This window comes from Sminthopsis crassicaudata, chromosome 3, assembly GCF_048593235.1.
Source record: "Sminthopsis crassicaudata isolate SCR6 chromosome 3, ASM4859323v1, whole genome shotgun sequence".
In the NCBI taxonomy this organism is placed as follows: domain Eukaryota; kingdom Metazoa; phylum Chordata; class Mammalia; order Dasyuromorphia; family Dasyuridae; genus Sminthopsis; species Sminthopsis crassicaudata.
Window position 1 is genome coordinate 6,590,552 of NC_133619.1, and position 27,348 is coordinate 6,617,899.

Consider the following 27,348-nt stretch of genomic DNA (forward strand, 5'->3'; position numbering starts at 1 on the left):
CACAATGAAGTTCCTTGGCAGATCTGAAGAATGTTTCCATTGCAGGGCCCAACCAACCCTGCCCTCAGTGAATTGGGAAGCAGCCAGAAGCTTCTCCTTCTCCACTGCACTACTATTAACTAGTAGAAAGTTAAGTTGGTACTTGTTTGTTTGTTTTTAAAACCCTAAAATAATACATGCCTCTGGAACCACCCCTCTGCTCTATAAACAACCAAGGAAAATATGTTTCTGCAAGTCCATCCAAAGCGAGCAGACCAAGAAACTCTAGCTGAGGGTTAAGGGAGCAACAGTGGGATCTGAAGTCTCTAATGAGGTACTCATCTTGTCATGATTTCAGAGGATTCAGTTCAGTGTCTGGCACAGCAATCAGAACTATCTGGAGATAAATGGAGAGAGGGTGGAGGGAAGGAGGAGACCAAGCATACACAGCAACCACCCTTGCACTTTTATTTTTAATTTTTCAAAAGCCGGGGCTGGGTATTTGCAATAAAAACCCAGGGCTGAAGATCTAGGAGTGTGGATATTAATAGTTCTGCTCTTTCTGACCCATGAAAGCTCGAGTTAATCCTTGCATCTGAGGTGCCAGTGTCTGTGTTGGTTGAGAGACTGGTTGCTAAGCTTTGGGAGGAAAAAAAAAAGCCTGCTGGGTGCTTTTCCAGGCTGACTTCAAGGGCTGGTTGAGTTCAAGGGGAAGTTTCATGCAGACAACCACAAATATTCATTTAACTAGGAGCAACTGAAGCCAGATCGGAGTGCTGGGAGTACCTGCCTGTGATCTCCCATCATGCCCCTATCACAAGTCCCTGCGGTTTGGAACTTTGGAGACAGTTCTGTCTGCCTTAGTTCTTGTTCACCCCTACCTTTCTCTAGAGACCCGAATCCCAGATTCTATTCCTAGCATGACTACTGGTTTGAAAGATAACCTTTAGCATTCCTCAATCTTTCTATTTGTCAAAAGAAGATAGGATGACTTGCCCTCCATACATTAAAGAATAGAATAAAAAGCAAATCTTATATAAAAGCCTTTTGAGTTTCAAAAGGACAATACTAGTTGACATTTTATAGTAGTTACAAAGTCCACTCAGATAATCTTCAAAACAACTCTTTGGCCCAGGTAAGCACTATCCTTATGCCAGGGGGAAACTGAGTCCAGAACGTTGTTTAAAGTTACAGAGCTAATAAAGTCTACATCTGACCTAAAGATGTCTACTCTCCTGCATTTTATCCAAAAATAGGATTACTGTGATTTCCACAACAAATTATATAATTCCCCATTAAGTAAAAATAGATTTTTATGATATAGTAGGTAAGGGAAGGAGGAAGAGGAAGAGGCCCTAGCACTTTCTTCCATGCACACTGCTCCAAAACAAATGGCCACAGTGGATTCGAGGATTAGCCACTGAACCACAATCTAGCATTTTTGCCTATGCCCTAAAGAAAGCCAGATGGATGTGTTGACTTCATTTTGGTTTTATATTTATCCCCTAACATAATCTTATAATCACAAATATGAACAAGGTCTCAGTAGCCTGAATCTGCTTCTCATTTTGGACATATTTCAGTACATAGTTTTTATATTTTATGTTTTGCTGTGTTTGGAGAGAGAACTGGCTTCAAACTGCAGAAGAGAGGTTCAAATCCTGACTCTGACATATATTAGCAATGTGATGCTGAACAAATAACTGAACTCACCAGAACTCTAAGACATTTTGTCAGGTTACTAGTTATAAAGACAATGATGACCTTGGATGGTGACTTCGTTATCTGAGAATTCCTTCCAATCATTAATTGGCTCAATCCTTCCTCCATGAGATTTCCCATTGGGCATGTCACTTTAAATATCAAAGATGGTAGTTCAGATCCCTTCCTTTTTTCAAATATCTTTGATCCTTAAATTGTTTAGGAAATCCCAGTCTAAATATCAGCTGACAAAGTTATGGTTGGATTCAGAAGTCACAATAGATGACCACACTCAAAGTTGAAATATAATATTGTTTGTTCACATGTATTTGAAAGCACATCCCCCATATTCCCACATTTCCCTGGATCCACCCAAAGACAATGGTGTATAAATGATTAGCGTTACAGAAGGATGGAGAAGGGAACAGAATACAGAACTAGATTCTCATGATTTTTATCACCATACATCTTAGGGAAGGAGTAATAAGAAAAAGTCGGCCCAGGATAGGAGCCATTAAAGCTACTCCAAAGCTACCCCAGACACTCAAAGCCTTGAGTACTTGACCCAAGAAGGGAAAAGTGGCTCTTTGGTATGGATAACCTTGGCTTGTCAAGTTCACCTTCTGCCCCTAGGTGGCAAACTTTTAGCTTCATCAATTCTTGGCCTATGTTCCTGGGGACAGAAAGACAATATGAAGGAGTTTGGGAAATTTAAGGATTTCTATACATGGTCACCTCTCTCTATGAAAACATTAATAATATTGATTCGGGTATAGTATCTGCTCTGATCACCCTAATTCCAAACGTACCCTCAGTGGCTAGATACTATAGGTGGTAGTTATTATCCCCATTTTAAAGCATCACCTTCTCAAGCTATATTCCTAAAACTGTAATTGATGAGCTTCCCTTTAACAGCCATTACTTACAATGAACTCAAATGCAGCCATAATAAAAACAGTAGCTTTAAAAAAATTCCCTCTTATGTTTGGGGTACCCTCTCCCCACAAACTCATAGAGTATTCCTGAAAAAATAAGGTGACCTTACAGAACAGCAGCATCAATACAAACATGGAAGGTCCACATGTGTCCAAGTCAACTAACGCTTGTGATACTACAGGGCCCTGATGTCCTCCTTCTTGTTGCCTGGCCAATTCTTGGCTAAATTCTCAATGTTTATCTCAACACCAACTTTGTCTGTTTACTTCCTAATGAATATTTCTCAACAGTATTTTAAATTGGCAAATTAACAGGCTATCACATTACCAGATGGGAAGATTACCTATTTGTAGGATCTCTTTTTCATATTGTTCTAGATTATGTGGTGGGGAAGGTTAAGAATGAAGAGTAATTCCTTCTCAGAGGCTGGGTTTTGCTTGACTGCTTCCCTCTGCCTACACTGGAATACGGCACTGGAGCATTCAACTTTTTAAAGGTTATTGGCAGTATAGTTCATCTTTTCCGGGCCAATAATCTGACTCTGCTTCTAATAAAATCACCATTTCATATTTTCACATTTTCAAAGGGATGGCAGGATTCAGCTATGTCACATGTTCCTCTAATCCCATCCAGTAGGCCTTTTTTTTTTTTTTTTTTTTTTTTTTACATCTTAAAGGGATAGAGGAAATTGATGCATTTTTACACTTGCTTTAATACCTCATTATTGGCTTTCTGAATTTGCATACTGAGTTTCCTTGGTTAGAAGTTGATTAAGACCAACTCTCCATCACAAGAAAAAATGTACAGATTTTTACTGTGTGTGTGTGTGTGTGTGTGTGTGTGTGTGTGTGTGTGTGTGTAGGCATTTGGGGTAAAGTGACTTGCCCAAGGTCCCATAGCTAATTAGTGTTAAGTGTCTGAGGCTGGATTTGAACTTAGATCCTCCAGAGCTGATAATTGATCCACTGCTCCATCTAGCTGCCCCTCCCTTGTTCAACCCAGCTTCTGAAGTCAAGAAAACTGATGATCTTGGTAGGATTCCTATCTGCCCACCAGGAATTCTCACCTCCCAGTTCTAGGTCTCAAATCTTAATCCTATGTAGAAGTCGGATGATGCTAGAGACAGTAATCCAAGTGATTAAAATAATTCTAACATAAATGTTTAGAAGGAAGGTTAAATGATGGGTATGAATATCTTCAATATCTATAGTTCTATTAAGATATAAAATCAGATGAAGCTTGGTACAATTCTTTATAATATTCATATTGTGTATCTTCTTCCAGAAAAGATAGTATCGACCAATTCTTTATTTGTAGCCTTAGTAGATTATTTTTGTTCTTTCCATTTAGAGGCTTCATCTAGAATATTGTCTTGTAAATTTGATATCACCATAACATATATAAAAAGAAAGGACCTTAGAGATCATCTGATATAATTCCTTACCTTCTAAAAGTGGGAACAATAAAGCCAAGAGAGAGGAAGTGACTGTATTAAGATCTTTACAAAATCTTTACAAAATTTAAATTTATTATACATCAATTTTTAAGACTGAAGATTATATTTGTTGTAGGGACTTATTAGACATCTACTAGATTGACTTTGCTGTGACAAAGAAACTCATCCCCTTGATGGCTCCCCAGTCATGAGGCCTTCCAAACTGAATTGAGCTGTTCTTTTAACTAGAGATGTGTGGTTTAGAACCAGAATAATTAATTAATTAAAAGTGGTAATTAAAAGTGGTCCATGATCATAGGACCTGTCAGAAATTTAGTCCTGTTTATTCAGCCTTTGAGAATCAAAGGTCAATTACATTCCATGATGACAACTAGAGAGTAGATCCTAGGAATATTAGCAACCTCAAAAACTCATATGAATAATGCTGCCCTATAGAGTTTGGCTGCTCTGTTGAAAAGAAATAGTACAGGCTTTCAGAATATCACAGGACAACAAGAACGATGGCTTGACAAACAAAGACATGGCATATACCCTGCTGCCCCATTGAGTCACATTGAAAGGAATACTGATTGCAGTGACATTCTGTAATGGTTAGGAAGGACTGACAAAATTCACTGTTAATCTTTTTGCAAATGCGAAGTTTCAAAGAAATGCTAAACAGTATATTTGATGAAATGTCACATTGAAGGCTTCACTAACATTAATAATTCAGATCCATTCATATTCGTTTGATTTCTGAAACATTCCCTTAATGCAGTCTCTGGTAGTTTTCTCATCATGGCATCCTTACAAGTCATTTCATGAAATACCTTATTTTCGTTATAAGATTGGGATGATGGTCCCAGGCTTCATTATGAACACTGAAACCTAGGCATGAATGGAAAATAGTGCTTTGTGGTGTTTAATACCCATCTGCAATGACCTTCTCAGAACTTTTGATCAGTGCAGAAATTAACATGGTCTGAAAGAAAGAAGAAAAAGAGATAAAAAGGAAGGAAAAAGAAGGAAGGGGGGAAAGGATGGAAAAGGAGAGAAATGGAAAAAGAACAAGCAATAAAAGAAGAAAAGAAGGGAGAGAGGGAAGAAGGAAGGAAAGAAGAGAAAGAGAGAAAGAGAGAGAAAGAGAGAAAGAGAGAAAGAAAGAAAGAAAGAAAGAAAGAAAGAAAGAAAGAAAGAAAGAAAGAAAGAAAGAAAGAAAGAAAGAGAGAGAGAGAGAGAGAGAGAGAGAAAGAAAGAAAGAAAGAGAGAGAGAGAAAGAAAGAGAGAAAGAGAGAAAGAAGGAAGGAAGGAAGGAAGGAAGGAAGGAAGGAAGGAAGGAAGGAAGGAAGGAAGGAAGGAAGGAAGGAAGGAAGGAAGGAAGGAAGGAAGGAAGGAAGGAAGGAAGGAAGGAAGGAAGGAAGGAAGGAAGGAAGGAAGGAAAGAAGGAAGGGACATTTATTAAGGTCCTATGTCCCAAATAATGTGTTAACCTGCTCTGACATCTAGGTACACCATCACTATGCAAAAATGAAAACAAATCAGCCAAAATAAAAATAAAATAAAAACCAATGGCTCTGCCACAGGACCAAAGGTAATATGGCTGTGGGAAAATGATCTTTTGCCCTTGTGAACTCTCATCAGACTTTAGACTTGACTAACACCAGAGACTTTCTCCCAGCCATTAAAGCACTTCTAACAAGATGCTTTGCATCTCTATGTAAATTGGAAGGCTTGGAAAGTATATTAACTCTTCTAAACTGCAGTCTTCTAGAGGACAGGGAAGTTTTCTTTGCTTTTAATGACTTTTTACTGTGTATCAGAGCATATTGCCCACATTAATAACATGCCTGATATTAGTATATAATCCACACCACACCTGAAACAAAATAGCCATTTGATTGAATAACAGATATGCTGGAAAATCTAGTGGAAGTCAAATCAAGTCAGCAAGTATCTGTTAAGTGCTTACTATATGCTGATCACCATACCATCTGGGAATATAAAGAAAGGCAAATGGGGGCAGCTAGGGGTATAGTGGTTAGCGCACCAGTCCTGAATTCAGAAGGACCCAAATTCAAATCTGATCTCAGACTTAACACTTCCTAGCTGTGTGACCCTGGGCAAGTCACTTAACCCCAGCCTCAGGGGGAAAAAAGGCTATAATTGACTTAAAAATGGAGATGTTGCCCCTCACAAAAAAAAAAAAAAGGCAAATATGATACTGTCCTCAAGGAGTTTACAATCTCTGAATAAGGCAAGGTGTAAACAATTATGTGAAAATCCATTATATATAGGCTTAATTGGAAGTAATCTCAGAAGGGAGCCATAGTCCATTTAGTGAGCCCCACAACTGCTGATTGCATGACTTCTTGAATTTCTGGGAGGTCATTCCTCCTCATTGGTTCCTTCCACTCAATCCAAATCAAGTCTCATGTTTTCCGATTCATTCCAAAGCTTTCCCACTATAATCATCGTAGCTCCTTTATGATTCTGCCCTTTTCCCATCTCTTGGGACATGTCCCATCTTTGGGAAATAAATATACACCAAAGCATTTTTGTAACTGCTGTCACAAAATGCCCTGACTGTCCTCGAATGCAGGTCACTCAGGGACTATTAGCTCTCTAGACAAGGTTTTGCACTGGGAATTTATAGGGAAAGCAATCCATTTAATTAAGCATTTCTCTCCAACACCCACCCAGGACAAATGGATTCTGGCAACAGAAGTGGTTTTGCAGTCACTAGAGTCCTGCCTGCCACAGGTCATTAATATCATGATGGATTGGAGGCACTGTTCAGCCTGAGTGTTCTCACCCAAGGAGAACAAGAAGACGTCATTGGAATTGGGGCTTAAAGAAATAGAAGGGAGAACTAGCAAAAAAAGGATCATTCTGAGATTCAGTCCTAGTGGGGAAAACTTTTCAAACTGAACAGGGTTTTATAATAAGTTACAGGAACTGATTTATTTTCTAGGGTGGGGGGGAGCGCTGATTTTTAAAATAGCTCTTCTCCTCCAAAAAGTCTGACCTTTGGAATTTATCTGAAATTATCTGGGCAAGATAAGAATTTTCCCAGCCCAAAATAATGCCCTCTGATACTTGTAGCACATTTTCACTTAAATAATGGCTCGTGTTTCAGAAGAACTTTAATAAAATAAAATTCATCCCTTCATTTTAACTTTTTAAGGTGCTTTCCTCACAATAGTCCTGGCAAATCATTATCCTGTTTTTCCAATGAAAAAAAGCTCTTAAAGAACTGGAGTCACTAGAATCTCAATCATATTGGTTTCTTTTTATGATTAAAGAAGTGAAGGCAGAGAAACAGAATAATCTGAAAATAGTAAAGCAAATAAGCAAGCTATATCCCCTTTCTCATATGCTGATGAGACATGCTCCATTGGGGGATTTTTCAACCAGAGGAGTGGACTTGTCCAAAATTTGTGATCAGATTATAAAGCATTTTCAGAAAAGGCTATTTCTAAATGAGAATTCTGCATGACTCCATAATAGCTATGCAGAGGAAAGACTTTGTACCTAGAAGGCTTTCTTTCTTGTAATATCTGAAATTCTGTCTTCAACTGACCATTTCCCTCTCCCCCTCCCTCTCCTCCCCTTCCCTCCCCCCCTTCTCTCTTTGTCTCTCTCTGTGTGTCTCTGTCTCTCTCTGGTGTCTCTGTCTCTGTCTCTCTCTCTCTGTCACAAACACTGTCCTAGTGTTGGATGGTTGAGGTCCTCTGAAAATGGAACCCCTGATGTTGGAATAGTGATTCATGACATTATACTTATCCATGAATAGCATTTGGAAATCTGGGTACTGCAATTAATTACTCAGGCTCCTAAGACTAGCCATAGATCAAACTAATGTGGACTTTATTTGAGAGCATGACTCTGAAGTCCATTTGACTGAATTGTTAAATGACATGACTTAGTAGTGGATATAACGAATTAAGGTGTCCCCCAACAAACTTTCAGTGGACAAAATCCTGTTGGTAAGATTTCAGAAATCCACCTATATTGATCATCAGGCAATAAACAGCACACTCTACCATTAGGTCTGTAGTCATGAAGCTCAATTTTTATGATTCTTTGTGAATTTGTAATATTCTCCAGCAAAGGAGCTGTCCTTGGCAACTTTTCCCATTCTTCTCCCAATTTTGTAGACACACAAAGAAGCAATGGAGTGGGACTGAGTTAAGGGGGCTATTAATAATCATAATGAGGATGTTGTTGATGATGATGCTGATGATATTTGTGAACACTAGTTGGGTGACAGAGAAATGCAGCCCTCTGGTACCATTTTCATTGGAAAATGAAACTCAATTTCTCCATCTGTATCAGAATTCGGTAAAGAACAGGTATTTACACCAAATTCCCACAGCCAATATTGTTAAAGAACATACAATATCCCACTCTGATGTCCGTTGGGGGCCAGTAATTTGGAAATTATCTTTTGTAATGACTTTTAAGATGAATGGAAATCTGAACCACTAGAGTACTAGATTACTAAATTACTAGAAGTAATTTTTAGAATAGGAGAGGAAGAGAAGGTAAAAGAGAAGTGGGAGGTGAGACATATACAGATAAATACAGAGAGAAAAAGACAGAAACACAGAGAGACAGAAATGGAATCAAGGAAAAAGACAGGGACAGAAAGAGAAACAAAGAGAGCCAAAGACAGAAAGAGAAACAGAGGAAGAGAGGGATTTAGATATCATATGATTGACCTTCTCCCTTTCATAGAAAAAGAAACTATAGTCAAGGGGGAAAAGTAACCTTCCAAAATTCAACACAAGAAGTAAATAGCAGGACAGGATCCAAATCCAGGTTCCCTGAATACAAAGTTAATTTACTTTGCAGAGCATCTCACTGCTTTGATAAAAGAAAGTTATAAATCAGTACAATTATGCATGGCAATAAACAATTGCTCATATAATGAAAATAGAATCTTTAACAACACGTCACCTGAAGATATGAGGAATGTTTATTTTTGAAGGAAAAATAGCTCTGGATTATCTTAACTGAGTTCAATTAGGCCCATCTCAATGAGAAGAGGCTGTGTGAATTCAATGATTCCTAATAAAGTAAGTACAGAAAGGAGAATGAACACACACACACACACACACACACACACACACACACACACAGCAGTAAGGTCAAGAGGGAGTGGTGAAGTCAAAGGGAAGGAAAGACAAAAAAAGAGGCAGGTTCTCCTGGTTGATCCTTTACCCCCATAGGACAAAGAATTATTTGAGTTCTATTAGTCACTAGGAAGAAAACACCAAGGGCATTGTCTATTCATTCATCCCCAGTTAAAAACTTCTGTTCATTGTTATCAGTCATAAAAAGGTGGGGAGTGAGAATGCTCTTTCCATTCAAGGCCTATGCTACAGCTGTTGCTTCCTTTCTTTCCCCTTAGTCCCAGATTTGATACCCATTCACCTTTCACTCATGACCAAATCTCCATTTGAAATCAATAATCCTTATTTTATTATTCCATATTCTCTAAAGCAGTCATTGGTTATTTATTTAATTATTTGCCTATTTTTTTTTTTTTAGTTTTACCCCCTAATATTTGAAAACTAATATTTGAAATATATGAAGTATAATATTTGAAATATATGAAAAATAGCTGAGGGAGCACAGTGCCCTTCAGCCTACCCTAGACATTCATCACTTCTCAGAACAGTCCTGAATCCTTGAAAATGGTCTCATAGTGATATTTTATTTGGATAAATAAAGCTAGGAACACCAATCAGCCAAATAGGACAGTCCTTGCCCTCAAAAGTTGACTTTCTAATGGAAAAGCCATGGCATACAGAGGTGCTGGAAAGCAGAAAGAACAGGGGGCAGGAAGGACTGTGTCACAAGGGACAAGAGAGTGAAGCCCAGAGAGAGTTGAGGCAAGAATCACATGAAGCTTGCCTGGGGCCCTTCCTGAAATAGTGGTCCCAGGGAGTGAGTCACCAATATGGAGAGGAGGGCTCAAGAGTGGCGGTTTCAATGCTGCAGGCTAGGAGAAGAAGAGGGCATATTGCTCCTTGTCATTTCTACCTTTTATTACATAAAAGTTTTTTTTTGCTTTTGACATTCATATAAGCTTCCAGTTCCCCTAATCAGCCCCCTTTTAGCTCCCTTTTAGATAAGTCTTCTCCCATTACACTGGAAGCTCTTTAAAAATAGGAACTTTTTTTTCTTTTTCTTTGCACTGTATTCTGAGTATTTAGTAGGAAGCATTTAATCATCACTTGTTGCCTTGCCTTGCTTTGCTTCAACATCACTATCACCGCCATCACAACCCCAGTCCGCGTAAATGGGCAACATTTCAAATGGACAGTAAGTTATAATAAAAAGACTGCTCTCCAATAGGGCAAAGAACTGCCTTTGTTGTTGTTGAGTTGTTTCAGTTGTATGTGACTCTCTGTGACTCCATTTGGGTCTTCTCAGAAAAGACGCTGGAGTAGTGAGACATTGTCTTCTTTAGTTCATTTTACAGATGAGGAACAAAGGGAATTAGGGTGAAGTCACTTACCCAGGGTGACACAGCTAGGATGCATCTGAGGTCCCATTGGAACTGAGCCTGATTTAGTCTTCTTGACTCTACACTGGCACTCTGTGCACTAGGGTGCCCTCTAGCTGCCGACTCTAACCCTTAGACCAAGCTTCCTAATTTTTTCCCATGTACCAGCTGTTTTTCCTCGAGAAATTTCTATGTGACCCAGGTACATAGGTATACAAATCAAACTTTACTGAGGATCAATCACAATTTCACTACTTCCACATTCAGTTACATGAGCCCATATATCATGATGGCCTGCAGTTTAAGGAGCTTTGCCTTCGAGGTGATCAATTCTCCCTCACTGGAGGAGGCCCTCAAGCAGAGGCTGGAGTCCCCAAATGGGGAGGCTGAGGTCATTTCCAACCCAAGAATGGTATGACTTGGATTCATTTAGAGATAAAAGAAATTGAAAGATCATTCACCTATTTATGCCATAGATAAGGAATCTATTATAATTTATTTTTAAAAAAATCTAAAAATCTATTAAATCTATTAAAATAGATAAGAAAATTCTCAGAAAAAAGTAGGTGATCTCTTAAGATCTAGAGGATCCAGAATCTTGCCTTTCAGGACAGCTCCAGACTAAAGATTCTATCACCTCCGACACATGTGCTATCTTTCTTAGCAATAGCCCTTTGAAACATATCTATTAAAAGCAGATAAGAGAGTTATACAATATGAAACCCAAATAATGGGGATGTGTGAAATTTAGAGGAGTAATTGTTTTTATTGATAAAGAAAACCCAATTAAAAACAACTGCAAGGAGTTTTCCCTACCATATCATTCCTTGCAAATAAACAGTCATATGATCATCCATGATGAATGACTAGCTTTTCTATAATACTTCAAAGTACCATGATTTGAACTCAGGTCCTCCTGAGTGGTGCTCTAGTGAGCCACCTAGCTGCCCATGTGATTATTGTTTATGCTTGGAATGCTCTCTCAGCTACTTTGAATATTGACTTCTCTGGCCTCCTCTAAATGGCAACTAGAATCTGATCTCTTACTGGAAGTCTTCTCCAACTTCTTTATTTCTAGTGCCTCCGTTTATTATTATCTGTTCATTATTTTCTTTTGATCATATACGTAGTTTGTTTTGTACATGTTTGTTTCCATCTAATGTTCACTATTAAATTGTAAGCTCTTTGGAATCCAAGAATGTTTTTGCCTCTTTTTATATCTTTAGTATGTAGCATAGTGTTTGGTACATAGTAGAAAATCAATTGTTTATTAATTTATTAATAGCACAGTACCTGGATCACAGCACTATAATGGATAATTAATCCATTTAAATATGGATAATATTAGCTTATTATTAATAAGAATAGTATCTTATAAATAACGGATAATAAAAGCTTATTACTTTTTTCTCTTATTCAAACTTACACAGATAAGTAGTAAAATAGTTTGGATATTTCTTATTATCTTCATGCTTTTTCTCCCCAACCACATATGTATATGAATGCTGTCACCAACCTTTCTATCCCTCTCTCTTTTAGTTTATTTATTGTTTAGTTTGCAGCTCTTTTGTTTAATGGGCACCAACACATATGTCTTCAGTAACATGTTTCTGTTCCACCACAATGACTGACTCCAAAGGCACTATTTATACCATTTTTAACTTAGGGGATTGTGCAGTGATTCAATCATTTTTTGCTTTCTTATCCTTTCTGGAAGAAGTAGAAATGAATCTCACCAAAGTATGGCCTAACTTTTCTTCACTTTCTTTTTTCCCTTATGCTTCAAACCAAAGATTTAATCAAGCATACAAAGGGTTTGCTCTGATTTTTTAGGTCAAGAGTAATATAATAGCCCCAAGGTCCACAAAGTCTCTTTCTTTTATTTTATAGAATTTATACCAGAATAAAAGTTACTAATAAGATTGCAATAGTTCAGAGCCTCCAGATAGGAAAATTGCTAATATTGAGAAGATGGGTTCTCTAATTTAAGCACAGAAACTAACACTTGATTTAATTTTTCAAAATTCATTCATTCTTCTAAACTTCTTGAGCTTGAATTATTTCACTTCCCAAGGATCTCTTTCTGTTGTTTATCCTTCACAATCGGCATAATGCTGTGGGTAAAACAGCTTTCTTACTATCTGTATCGTCTTTACATGAGTTTCTCAATTCAATTCAATTAAACAGATATTTAATATGTTGTTAGTAGATTCAAAACAATGTGTATTATTATGCAGATCTAAAAACAAGGATGGAATAATCCTTGTTCTCAAATAACTTACTTTCTGCTGGGTGGAGATCGAACATAATGCAGAGAAACAGAATGGAAATCAAAATTTGGAGCAGAATTACTATAAATGGTTGACCCATTCTGCAGCACTCTGGCCTTCTCAGATGCTCACTTTCTCCATTTGTAAAGTAGGGAGAATAATATTTACATCACTCTGTACAGGGTTGTTAGAGGTAAATACTTTGGGAATCATTAAGCATTCTGTCTAAATGTGAGTTGTAAAAACTAAAATGAAGTTAATGGAAAAAAGTATAACTCAAAGACCCATGTTACATAATAATGTACCATAATCATAAAAGTCTTTTAGTATGCAATACTAAGCTGCTGGCTCCAGCTGGTAAAATCATCCTTAATGCTTTGAACACTTAATTTGAAAATATTACTTATTTCAGGTAAAATTCTTCTTACTTGTAAGTAATTCACAGAGAAAAATCTTTCTTTGGTCTCCTACTCAGATGAAATCCACAGGTACTTGACATATTGACATATTCAATAAGGTTCATCCCACCATATCTGGATTTTCGTAATCACATCTTTGGAATTAGAGGGATTAGAATTAGTGTTCCATTATCATTTTCTCATTTGTCTCATCTTTGCATTGTCTTTTTGCTTTGCCATAAAGTCGAGTTGACCAAAGCATGAGAGAACCAAAGACACCATCCAAGTAATTGATGAACAACTGAATTAGGTTTGGAAAAGATATAAATTCTAAAATTTAAAAATCACAAATTCTAATTCTCTGTAGTAAGGTTAGTGCTTAGACATTAGATAGCAAAATTTCCCTACCGATCAATGATCTGGGCCCAGTGAGGAGAAATGACTTGTCTGCAATCACAAGTCAGATTTTCACAGAGTTAAGGATAGAAGTAATTAAGAGTTTTGAAACTTGATCAAGTCCATTCCTTTCTCTATGCTTTGGTTTGTTCAACTGGCAAATGAGGTGGCAGGAGTAGGTAGTTTCTAGGGTATACTCCAAGTTTAGAACTCTAAGCAAGAGAATTTGGTAGGTTCCAGACTGCTCTAATCTCAGAGTAGTCAATGGATATCAATTCTCTGTGACATCTCTGTAGATAATTTTTTTTGTAAAGCCAGATATTTGAAAGAAAAAAGGCCAAATATTATGATAATCCTTTCTTTACACAAGTGTCCCTTCTGAATCATTCATTTCTGTGACTTGCCACATGCTGAGCCATGTTCATCTTATGACCCAAGCTCCTGGAATATGATTAATCCCAGAACTATAGAGAAGGAGACCATAGTCTATCTCCTACAAGGACCATTTCGAAAAGGAGAATGCTTTGTCCATTTTTTTTAAATTTCTTGAATTAGTCTGCCTCTCTGATGATTGAAAATTATCCATCTCATCACCATTTCTACCCATGATCCATTTCTCAAAAATACTGAAGAGCAAAAATACTTGGATTGATCATAAATCCCTCTTCCTCAAAAGAAAACCTGTTAAAATAACTAACTCATGTTAAATTTAATGGCAATAAGATGGTGTCTGAAATTCATATGATTCATTCATCTACTGCTTTAGAGAGTTTAGAATTAAAAAAGACTTTCAGGGAGTATCATGAAAATTGTTGAGGATCAACTCACTTCCAGTTGATCAATGATGGACAGAAATAACTACACCCAGAGAAGGAACACTGGGAAGTGAATGTAAACTGTTAGCACTACTGTCTGTCTACCTAGGTTACTTATACCTTCGGAATCTAATACTTAACGTGCCACAAGAAAATGGGATTTACACACATATATTGTATCTGGGTTATATTGTAACATACGTAAAATGTATGGGATTGCCTGTCATTGGGGGGGAGGAAGGGAATAGAGGGAAGGAGGGGGATAATTTGGAAAAATGAATACAAGGGATAATATTATAAAAAATTACTCATGCATAAATACTGTGGAAAAAATTCTAAATAAAATGAAAAAAAAATGAAAAAAAAAAAGAAAATTGTTGAGGATCCATTTTGAAAATTTCTGACATTTGGACAGAGGGTTGATTCTCTCTCTTCCTCAATTTTTATTATATTTTTCTCTAATCCTTGGTTTGTGGTTGAAGAAAAATTCAGATTGCCAGGAATGTTATAATAAAGAAGAAGTAAAACATATTACTATGTCTAGTAGTATACATTAAGGGGAAGCTGGAGGAAAAAAACAAACACGTTTTCTTGGGATGTTCCTCAGTCTGGAGGAGGTGAATGCAACTGGAGGCATTCATTCACCCATCTTCAGCCTAGAGTTGTCTGTAAAACTGATGACTTTCATCCATACCTCAAGCCATACCTCAGTCCTTCCCTGTCTTTCTCTTTCATGATTGTCCTGAGTTACTAAATCTTTCTGGCTTAGCTCTTGATGCCCTCAAACTTCATACCCATTTTTCCTCAGACCTTTGGAATTTCTTATCAATTATGAACCTGAGTTCACACCTAGATCTGATCTAGATCTGACCCAAAATTTATGTTTTTTTTAACTAAATAAAGAAAATTGATTTTCAATAGAATGGCATTAACTGAGCCTTATATAGCTTACCCTGACATTAGCCTTGAAATCAAGGAAGCCAACATTCAAATTCTATCTTAGACACTGGTACTGCTTGACCATGGGTGGGCAAATTATTTAATACCTCTGGTTCTCAATTTTCTTACCTATAAAATAAACTTAATAATAGCACCCTTCAAGGTTAAAGGTTAAGGGTTAAACAAGACAATGTCTGCAAAGTAACTTTAAACCATCAGGACATCATTATTATAATAATGACTATTAGTAACAATATTAATATTCATTGTTGTTGCTCTTTCCCAATCAATGCTGATATTTATTTCAGATTCCTTGACATACAATCCTAGCCAATGCGATCAGCATTAGTTCAAAATCTACTATGGTCCATGACCCATTTGGGGATCTAAGTGTGCAAATAAAATATGTACATTTCCCTATACAAAGAGTTTCCAGGAAGGGCTTGTAAACAGAGAATATATATGATAATTGATAATTTGAGGAGATAAAGGAAGAGAAAGAAGGAGAGGGGAAAGAAAGGAGAAGGGAAAAATGGAAGAAAGAGGAAAAAAGTGAGGGAGAAAGAAGGGGGAAGGACTGTTGGGCAATGAGATCAGAAAAGCCGGCTTGGAGGAGTTCTACCTTAGGCACTTAGGTAATTTACACAGTAAGTCAAAACCAAGGGCAGTACCATGTTTATCAGAACTTTAAAACTTTTACTATTCATTTACTCATTGTGAAATATGGTTGTGTTGCAAGTATTTGTTAGATAGTCAAGCCTGTGCACCAGAGGCTTGGGTAATACTTCCTTAAAAAACCTGATGTAGTTGATTCTCAGTCACACAGCTGCAATGAACTTCTGACCTCTAATTACATCTTTAATTGTGGCTAATATTTGCCAGAAATGGCCTCTTTTTCTTTCCCTTTCAATACTTTAACATAAGCTAATCATGAAAACCCCAAAAACTACCCACGATTGATCCAAGCAGCTACTCACTCTGTTAAGAGCCAGAAACCTTGAATGACTTCATCCATTGTCTCTGCAACATGGGCCTTTAAATCTTCTATGGCTGTCTCCATAGCCCCTGGCTGAAAGGAGAAACATTCAGACATTATGGACACAGTACAATGGATCACTACATTAGTAGGCTCTTCTCAAGCAGTCTGCACAAATAGCATCATATCTTGCCTCATAGAAATTGATGGTGTGTTCAAGCCTAAAAGAAATTCTTGGACTTTGAAGCTAAACTGGGGTGTTGTCAACTTCAAAGAAGAAAATGGGCATAAAGCAATTTGCTTATTTTAAAGCATTTTATTATTATTATTATTATTGCTTTGCTTTCAATTTTTTCTTAACATTATCATATTTTATCAAATTATTGTTATTGTTATTATTATCACTTTAAAAGTCACCTTGTGTGACTGAAGTGAACCAAATGTCCCCTGTGATAAAGCAGTAGTTTTTCACCATTGTGATGAATGCATCCTGTTAAAACACATACTAACTTGTGATGACAGTCGTCTTCCTATTTTTATCACATTCACCTCTCAGTCCCATGTTTTGTAAAATCCCGTCACCTCTACTCCAACAGTGGGAGACTGTGTGGTACATTGGAGAGCTCCCTGACTCTAGAGTTAAATAATCTGTGTTCAAAATTCCAGCCTAATGATAATCATCTGTGTGACATTGGGCAATTCATTTAATCTCTCTGAGTGCTTCCTTATCTGCAAAAATAAGACTGGACTTAGGACATTTAAGGACTCTTTGAGAGCTAGATTGATAATAGATATAATGCCTTTGCTTTTCACTCCAAACATAGTCCCCACATTGCTGTGGACAGGATCACTTTTTTTCCAGGATTATTTCTTTTTTTATTTTTTAATTTATATAATAGTTTTATTTACCAGATATGTGCATGGGTACAGGATTATTTCAATACCCTCCTCATTTGAGTTGCTGCTCTAATTCTTCCCCTCTTCTAAGTCATTCTCCACATGCCTATCAAAAAAGGTTTCCTAAGAGATACTAAGACGAGTCTTCCTAAGGCTTCTTTATTCTGATTCCCAAATTTGCATGGCCTTTCTTGCTCCCATACTGAAATACAGATATAAACACCATAGCTTGACATTAAAGTCTTTCAGCAATCTGTTTCCTATTTTCTGCTTTTGTATCACATTTTCCTTCAAACTCTACAAGTTCCTATTAGGCCAAACATGTATTTCTTACCAGAAGCTGATTTTGTCTCTTCTATCTCCAAGCCTTCATAGGTACCATTTCACTTCCTGTCTGAAATGCTCTCCCTTCTCATCCCTGAATGTCTGAATGACTATTTCCTCAAGGCTTAGCTCTGCTGCCCCCTCTTTCGCAAAACCTTTCTTGATCCACCCTCTCACAGCCTTCAGGAGCAAGTTCTTATTGCTGCAATTCTCTTCTAATGATCTGTGCTGTATTCATGTTAGTTTATAAGATTCTTTGGATCAGGAGAGGTTTTATCTTTGCATCCTTAGCACCCAACACTGTGGATGATATAAGGCAGGTGATTAATAGGGATTTGTTTAATTGAATTGATTTATTTTGGCTAATAAGTATCAGGGATCACATAGTGTGAAAAGAGAGTTAACATAAAACAGGAGAAACAGAGAAGTAGTGAGATAGAGAGAAATAGAGACAGAACCAGATAAAGTTACAGAAAGAGAAAGGAGGAGGAGTGGAAGAAGAAAAAAGAAAAAGAAGAAGAGGAAGAAGAAGAAACAGAAGGAGAGGAGGGAGCAGAGGAGGAGGAGAACAACAATAATGAGAAGGAAGCAAAGAGAAAGAAAAAGAAGAATAGATACAGTAGGGGAGGGAAGTCATTCTAGATGTGAAGAGTCAGTGGGCCATCATATATATATATATATATATATATATATATATATATATATATATATATATATATACACACACTGATTAATTTGAAATGAGTCTGGAAAAGCCTGTTTCACACTGCCCCTTTTAATGGTGTGAGCCAGGGTAAGCTGCTTAACTTCTTCATCCCAGACCGCCCCTTAGGACTAATCTAATAAAAACAAAGAACAGTTCATAAAATAAATCCCTGCACACTTGGATGGGTGCCCTTCTTTCCTACTCTTAGAGTTACTAAAATCCAACTACGTGATCTATTGTCTACTGACTACTGCCTTTCTTTCTGTTCCATCTTCCTCCTCCAGACCACATCTGGATGATCAGCTTGATGATGGCTCTAATAAATGCATGGGAAAACTTCTTGCTGCAGCCATCAAAGTTTGTTTTGAATATTTCCAGTGGCAGGGAGCTCACTACCTTTTGACACAAAACATTTCATGCAAAGAACATTTAAATCATTAGAAAGATTTTTAAAAATTGGATATAATTTAGCCTCTTCACAATCAGAATTCTGTCCTCTGTGACCAAGCAGAACAATTAGAATCTCTGCTTAATATAAGACCTTCTCTCAAAGACTTAAATCAGCTTTCTCTACCCTTAGAACAAATGCCCCAAATCTTCTCTTCTTTAACTTAGACATCCCCTTTAGTCGATTGCTTCTGGCAAGATCTCTTCCTCTGGACTTTTTTCTTGAGTCCCTCTGACTCTCTGGGTTCCTGACTATTGCCTAAGATTTTTGATGACTTGGTTTGTACTTGGTTGCCAAATATGTGGCTCATTTTCTTCCAGGGCCCAATAAAAGGCTTTTGAAATATAATCTAACTCTGGCCTCCCAGCCATGTCTGTGTGTGCTTCCTCCTACTACAATCTGTCTTGACCACTAGCTTGTTGGTCATTCCTTAAATCTGACCCATTATATTTCTTGCTCCTCAGATTTCTTCCCCTTTCCTTGTCCTGGTTCAGACTTTAACTAATCCCCCAGACTCACGTCGTCCATTGTCCTGACACTGCAGCTGGATTAAATTAATCAATTCCAGACAGGCACACCATGTCCTCATATAATTCATTGTTTGTAGCAAAGTCAGACCGGTTACAAAATACAAAAGTCACTCCCATCTCCCAGGCTGCATCTCTCCTCTTAGACATGGAAGTATTAGTTAGCTTGGGGATGGAGCCTGTCACTAACTCCTAGAAAACCACCTGAAGAGAATACATCAGCATTTCTTAATGAAAATAAACATCTTTTGGGATGTATCCTTGACCATTAGTGAAATTAAATAAGAATCAGAAGACATGGATTTTCGCGCCGTACCATTTCCACCATTTAGCTCTGTGACTAGAGGGAAGATTCTTTGTATATGTGTTCATTCACACAAACATACATACATACACACACATATGTGTGTTATATATAAATATATGTAGAAGGAGAGAGAAAACTATATTTAAAAAATTAAAATAGCTAACATTTATACAACATGTACTATGTGTAAGGAGGAAGTATACTGAACACTTTTTAAATATCTCATAATTCTACCCCCCAAAAAAATCCTTTTTTTTAACAGGTGAGGAAATTGAGGCAAACAGAAGTTAGGTAACTTTTCCAAGTTCATACAGTCAATAGATGCCTGAGAAAAACTTAAAAGACCTTCAACCTTCAAAAATTAGGTCTTCTTGATTCCAAGTCCATCACTCTATCCATCCTGCCATCTACATGCACTAATTCTTTGAATTTGTTTTCCTTTGTAATCCTTAATATTTTATTTTGTGCCTTTAAAAACCTTCTTCTACAAAGGGCTCTATAGACTCCACCAGACTGCCAAAGTGGACCAGGACACACGTACACAAGCTTGGGGACCATTTGCCTGGTGGAATTCTAAAATTATGTTCAGCCATAGAACTTGATGTTTCATTCTTTCCCCATCACCTAGGTAGGTGAAATCTATAGCTTAGCTCATAAGTCCTAAAGTGTCATACTAGACATAGAGAGGTTTTGGGCTTTGAATATAGATCTTCCTAACTCTAAGCCTAGCACTTCTCCCAGAGTTAAGCTGTCTCATTTACAGACGTACTCCAGAATGGAAATCTCCCTGTGAGTCCATAAATAATAAGACCTTTTAATAAGCAATATCTTTGAAATAACAGCAGCAATTTTAAGGACGACCATAATATGAGTCAACGAGATCTCATGAAAATAAGTTATGATTAGAAAAGTCTATTAAAACTTTTATTTTCTAGGGTGAGGGTAGGAGGGAAAAGATCATTTCTCTTTTAAGGAGGAACCTTGCTGACCCTGCTGAGTATCTGTTCTCAGAAGGATCAACAGCCATCATCATGTTATCACACCATATAGGATGGATAAAGGAGTAGGAAAACCACCTACCCTCTCAATTGTCAGAGGTTTAGACCAAGGAGATACCTGTGTAGACAGTTGCAAGTAGGGGGGCTCAGAGAAAGAAGTGGAGAGAGAAAGAGGGGAAGTACTCCAGCCAAATCAGTGTCATGGCGGCAGAGCTATCTCACAGCACAATGGGGAGCCCCAAACCTGCTTATTAAACTCTCCCAACTCACAATGGCACATGAGCTATAAAAAGGCCATGGGGAACCGTTAATTAAATATTAAAAGATCAAATAGTTTTAGTCCCATTAGTTTGTATGTAATTTACATTCTTAAGTATAAATTTAGAGATAATTCTCCATCCCCAATCTCTTTCAATTTTCTGATAAGGTATCTTACGAATATAGAGTCCTACAGGGAGTTTAAAAATATCTTTCCCCATGTGGCTCGAGTATTGTTCCTTTCATAAGACGTTGCTTTGGAATATCAGTCTCCACAAGAAAAGCGATTATCATAATATACCTTGAGTCGTTAGCCTTGAGTGGTACTTTTGTTCGAAAAAAGACATGAGGCTTGCATTAGCTTTATTTAAGCTTTAATAGCAAATGAGCTAAAACAGTAAGAAAGGGCTGTCCAAACAGATTTGTGGCACATATGGGATGCCCTTGTTAGTTTGTCCTCACATCCATTAAGTGTGTGATTTTGGCCAAGTGGCCCGTCACACAATCAGCATTTGGCACTGTCCAAAGTTTGCCAATATGATCTCATCTCAGTCTTGAAAGTCTCATTGTAGCTTTTCCATGATGACCTTTCCGGGCTATGAATCCTATTATCTAAGTGTTCTCGGTCACTTCATGAGTTTATTTCCCTGTCATTTAAAAGACAACCTTTGGCTGTCTTTGGAGAACTCGAACAAGACTTGCCTTGATCTATAGTTCTTACCTCACTGTCTTAAAAACCTTTGGTTTTGTCTATCAAATCTGAATCATGATCATGAAGGGTTGGACTTCTTTCTTAAGAAGTACTCTGAGCCAATTCCAACTCCTTCCAGTGAGTTAGGGAAGCAAGCTTTGGGGAACAAAATAAAGGCCCATGATGGAAGCCAGTCAACAGATTTACTTCTCAACATTGAAGGGGCAGATTTAATGAAATAGATGAGAATCTGTCTGACTTGATGCCCAAATCTTACTTTCTCAGAAATCTACTTGATTTACCTTGTTGTAATATTTTGTTGATAAATGTGTTCTTGAATCTCATATATCTCTTCCATGACATTGACTTCTGTGTTCCCAAGACTGATAAAGACTTTGGCCATTTACTGCTCTTTACTGTTTATTGACAAATGGGTGGTTTTAGTTCCCAATGTAATCTTTTTCAATTGTGAGAGGAGCAGACAGACCAAGCCAGACACTACTATCAAATTAATATCAATTCTTCACACCCATTCAGATTTCATTGCTACTTTCAGAGTCCCTGGTGAGTCTCTAGGTACATTCTCCCCTTTCTCCCACACTAAATATAGAAGTAGAATAATCAAAAAGGAAGAAAATGAAAAAGGGTAGGTTAAGGAAAAGTAGAAGTAAAAAGAAATTCAGAGCTGCCACTAATAGCGTATCCCACCTTCCCTTGCTACTTTCAGACTATAAAACTGACTCTGAGTAATTATCCTAAACTATGAATAAGGATACTTCTCCTTAAGAATCTAAATCAACCTCAGTATTTTCATCTGGCTTAAGGGGAGATCAACATTTTGATTAGAACTAAGTTTTAGACACGTGGCCGATCAAACCCCAATTTTAGAATATTCTTTTTTTTTCTGAATTTTCCATTGTGTTTAGTTCCTCCTTGACCATGGCATAGATCCCAACTTCTTAAACTGGGGATCTCATAAGTGAATGTGGAGGTCATAAAATTATGATTTATAATCAGCAAATGTTTGATTTGTATTCCTAGTATATACCTATACCTTTTGTCACATAAAATTTTCTCTAGGGAAAAGGGTCATGAGTGGAAAAAAGTTTAAGAGGCCCTAGTGTAGTAGATAGAACATAACTTGGAGTCAGGACTCAAATCCTGGCTAAATTGCCTACTATCTCTGTGATCCTAGTATAGTCAATTAATTTCTTCATCTATACTGTGGACAGCTGGACTTAATAGTCTCTTCATGTCTGATCACGTGATTCTCAATTTCTGATTGGTTTTCTGCGTCTCATCTAAAGTAGGAAGTTCATTAACTTCCTATTTTTCTTATTAGAGTTCTGTGTGCTTATGACTTGAGTCTCTCCTTACTGTGTGTACCCCCCAAATTACTGCTTTTGTAATCTTTATAGAAATTTCTTACTTGCTTATAACATTTTGATTACATAATGTTTCTACTGTAAAGAAGAATCCATATTGTCCTTGTATTTTTATATTCTGCACTCTGCCTAAGCTTGATCTTTATTTATCTAGCTCTTTTCCCTAATACGAGGCACTCATAACCACCTCAACTCACCGGGAAAATAGGAAGGGATTTTCCAAAAGGCATGTAGTCAGCAAACAGCAGATTTGAACCAGTCATAGAATAATAGATTTAGGGCTGGGAAAAGGTGGTTTTAGAACTTTAATCAACCACTATTCTTTTTTTATTCACAATAAAGAATAAATCTAAAAACCAGATATCAAGATCAGAAAGCAACTCTCTTGAATTTGAAATAGAAAGGAATACAGTGCAGTGGATAGTGATGGACTTGGAATCAGAAAAACCTGCATTCAAAATCCTGATCCAACTGCCTACAAATGGACACTGAACAAGTCACATGTCTGCTATCAGTCTCAATTTCTTTATCTACAAAATGTATGTAATAGCAATTACCTCACAGAATTGTTGCAAGGATTAAAGGAATGAAGTATAAAATATTGTGTGAAAAAGTGCTTTACAAATGCTAGTTGTTGCTATCATTGTTGCTTATTTGAATTTTCTTTAGAGCTATAATTCATGCAACTATTTGTTGACCTTCTTCATATAAAATTATGAAGTGATTGTCAATGTTGTAAAATTACCCATGCATCTATCTGGAAAATAAAAACTATTAAAAATAAATAAATGAATAAATAAGTAAATTAGTCACCACCACCACCACCCCCAAAAAATAAAATAAAATAAAATTATGAAGTGGACTTGGCTCTAGTGGAATGACCAGGTCCAAAAAAAATACCACTAATTGTTTTAAGTCAAATTGGAAGGAAGAAGTCTCCAATGGAGTTTCACACTTGATTTCAAAGAAGTCATCTTTTAAATCCAATGTGGGGGAAGCGTGGCTAGACAACTATTTGCTTTAAAAAGAGCTGGGAGTTTTATCCAACAACAAACTCCCTATGAAGTAGGAATGTGATTATGGCAGTCAGTGATGCTCAGGAAAATCTCAGGCTTCATTGAGGGAGGAGTAATTCCCAGAACTTCACAGATGACAGCTCCAGCATACTCTGATCTCAACAGCCCCCATTTGTGCTCGGTTCTAGATGCCATATTTTAGGAAGGACATTAATAAGTTCTACAGTGAAAAAAAGGAATATAAGTCAAATGGTGAAGGATACTGACTGACAGCATGTGAGGATTAGCTGAAAGAATAAAAACTGTTTGGTCTAGAGTGGCTGCTATCATGGTGGTCTGTTGCAGAAGAGAGCTGATTTATTCTACTTGTCTCCCAGGTGATAGAATCAGCAGTAAGAGATGGATATCAGGAAAACAGCTCCTCCATTTTGAATTGTCTGATGTGGACTGAGCATTCTGAAGAAGAAGTGGGCAGCCCCCTTGCTGAATATCTTGCAGAAAAAAAACAACTGAAAGACCACTTAGTGGGCATGATGGATGGGGATTCTTGGCTAGGTATGGGCTGCCCTATACGGTTTTGAGTTCCTTTCCAATTGTGAGATGCTATGATTCATTTTGTCAAAATAAATCTGCGTGGGTGTGCAGCGTAGTGTCCTACAAAATAGTAGGTGTTGATGATCCACTTGTACCTACACAGACACAATTACAATTCCTTGCAATATTGGTGCAGGCAATTATGTATATTCAGGTAACTTGTTTTAAACACTCTTCCCCAAGTACATATGAAAATTAAAATAAACAAACTGATGTTCTTTCTGCTGCCACAGAATCCAGGCAGAGGTAGATTGGAGTGTTTGCTTCTGCCCCTATGTGACTGATTCAACCTTGGAGGATGACACATGGATCATAAGAGGCCTCCCTTAAGGGAGAAGGACTGGTTCTGCTGATTCTCATTACCATTACACAGTTTTTCAGGGATGGAAGAAATATCTCTTTGCTATTGCTGTCATTAGTTTCCTGTGATTTTTGCACTATGCCCTTTCTTTAGCCTTGCAACAGCATTTGAATAAATCCCTTCTTCTTGATTTCTGCTGCTTTAGCTTGAGAGAAAGCCGATTTTGGGGTCCTTCTTACTCTTGTTCTACTTTTTATGAAGTCTGAGAGCTTTAGAGACTTTGTGGAGGGACTTTTTTAAGTAACAGGGAGAGCCTATGTTAGAGATAGGACTTGACCAATGTCTGCCTAACTCTAAGGCTTGTTTTCTTCATTTTCCATACCACACTGCTTTCACAGTGTGTGTGTGTGTGTGTGTGTGTGTGTGTGTGTGTGTGTGTGTGTGTGTGTGTGTGTGTGAAGAACCACTGGGCTCAGTTTCCCTTATTGACATGTTGTATTCTTTCCAACTCTTTCAATTTGAGTATCTATGAGCTTCTGACTTTGACCCTCTTCTCTTCCTTCTTTTAAACATCTTCTTCTATGATTCCATTTATCATCTCAGTAGATGTCTCTGGATTTCTAACTTTTTGTTGGATAGCTCTCCTTTATGTCCCAATGGCACCTCAAACTTAATATATCCAAACATGAATGCATAATCATTCTGAAAAAAACCTAGAATACTCTATTTTTATACTTGAATTTTTTGTTATCATTTCCCCCTCTATACTAGAGAACACAAACCAGGGAACTGAAAAATGAATTAATATAGCTATCTATCTATCTATCTATCTATCTATCTATACATCTTAACATATACATATATTAATACAATGCATACATACAAGCACATATGCCTGAACACATAAGAAATGCACATATATGCAAATATATGCATCTAAATATACATAAATATAAAAACATAAATAAAACTGTATATATCTTCAAATATACCCACATATATATGTGTACACACATCTATTATATGTACATATAATATATATATTTATGTGCATACATAATATAATTGGGTGTGAATGAAGGCAGTGTAGTATGGAAAATAAAGAAAATAAGCTTCAGAGGCAGAAAGCTATAGGGTCAAATCCTGTCTCTAATATCCTGTCTATGTTACTTATGGAAGTCACCTAATCTCTTAGTACTGCACACACGTCTCAAAGGCTATTAAATCCCATTAGGATGCAATGCATGGTTTTATTCTCCATACTTGTATTCCCAATGGTTAGCCAGTGCCTAGAACATAGTAAGTGCTTAATAAATATTTTTAATCAGTGGATTTATTGAATGGTTGATTCATCTGGATAGAGGAAGTTTCATTTGGAGGAGTTTCCTATAGCAATATGTATCCAGACTTGGTCCAGTCCAAATCTATCTACACACACACACACACACACACACACACACACACACACACACACGGCATATGTTTGCATATGTGCATATAGTAAATGTACATATGCGCAAAGAGAAGACTTCACAATTTTCACAGTGATTTGCAGAATTCATCTCTTTTAAAACTCCAGCACTATTCAATATCTTCAGCCATGTTTTAAAAATGAGGAAACTAAGTATCAGCACAGTTATCTAATGCTCTCCACTAGGAAGGGCTGATAATCTGAGCTTTTTCCTTTTGTTTTTAATATTTAGGAAGTTTCTTTAGGTCCTTCACTCAATGTCTATTCTTTTGAAAGAAGTATTTAACTTTGAAAAAAAGGCAATGAAAGTAACCATGTGGTTTAATGACAAAATTCAAATATAGTGCTTTAGGAGCACACAAGGAGGAAGAAAAACATATCAGTTTAGGATTTGGAAAATGAAATCAGGTCCAGCACCTTATCCACTCATCCAGACATTTGCTTTTGATATAGACCAAGTTCTAATCCAATGACTAATTTTTTTTTTCTGCTCCTTCCCTCTTCATCTTTGTATTTCCAGTCACTCCTTACACGACTAATTAACCACTACCCTCCTCAATATCTCCATGGTAGGCAATCAGGTTCCTTGTGGCAAGTTGAGGACTTGCCATTATTCAGAGAGGCTTCAAGGCCCATTCTCGGTGTCTGTTTCATACAACTCTCTCTCCTCTTCTTCTCTTCTTCCTTCTCTGCTGAGAGAGACCTTTTGTCTTTTCTCAGAATAATCCTCCTGTGCTTTGTCTATTATAATCACTGATGTGTATAGCCTGCCTCCCTGCAGTTAGAGTTTAAAATGCTCTCTGTCATATTGTATTTTTTCCCGACTTGCATACCTGCTCATAGCAGACACTTGATAAATGTAAGATAAAGGAATTAATGAATGAATGAGTGCTGTCATTGTAGTTGTTTTTGGTCCCTTGTTCTCCAAGAGGGCTAAGACATCAGAGAGGTGATGCTATAACATGGACATGGATTGGATTTAAGTAAGGGAGGTCTGGGCATGGTCACCTGCCTCACTTTCCCTTCCAGAGCCAGTGGCTAGATATAGCTCAGGATGACTGGAGAT

The 27,348-nt window shown here is 37.2% G+C and overlaps 1 protein-coding gene across 12 annotated transcripts in view; it reads right to left on the reverse strand.

Annotated features, from left to right (window-relative positions):
• The window catches only part of TPRG1 (tumor protein p63 regulated 1), a 242,034-nt gene that overhangs the window by 92,322 nt on the left and 122,364 nt on the right, over window positions 1–27,348 (reverse strand). For all 12 annotated transcript variants that reach the window (XM_074297891.1, XM_074297889.1, XM_074297892.1 and 9 more), the window contains one exon: window positions 16,361–16,452. In XM_074297891.1, coding sequence (XP_074153992.1) covers window positions 16,361–16,452 — 92 coding nt within the window. The remainder of the gene's footprint in view (window positions 1–16,360; window positions 16,453–27,348) is intronic.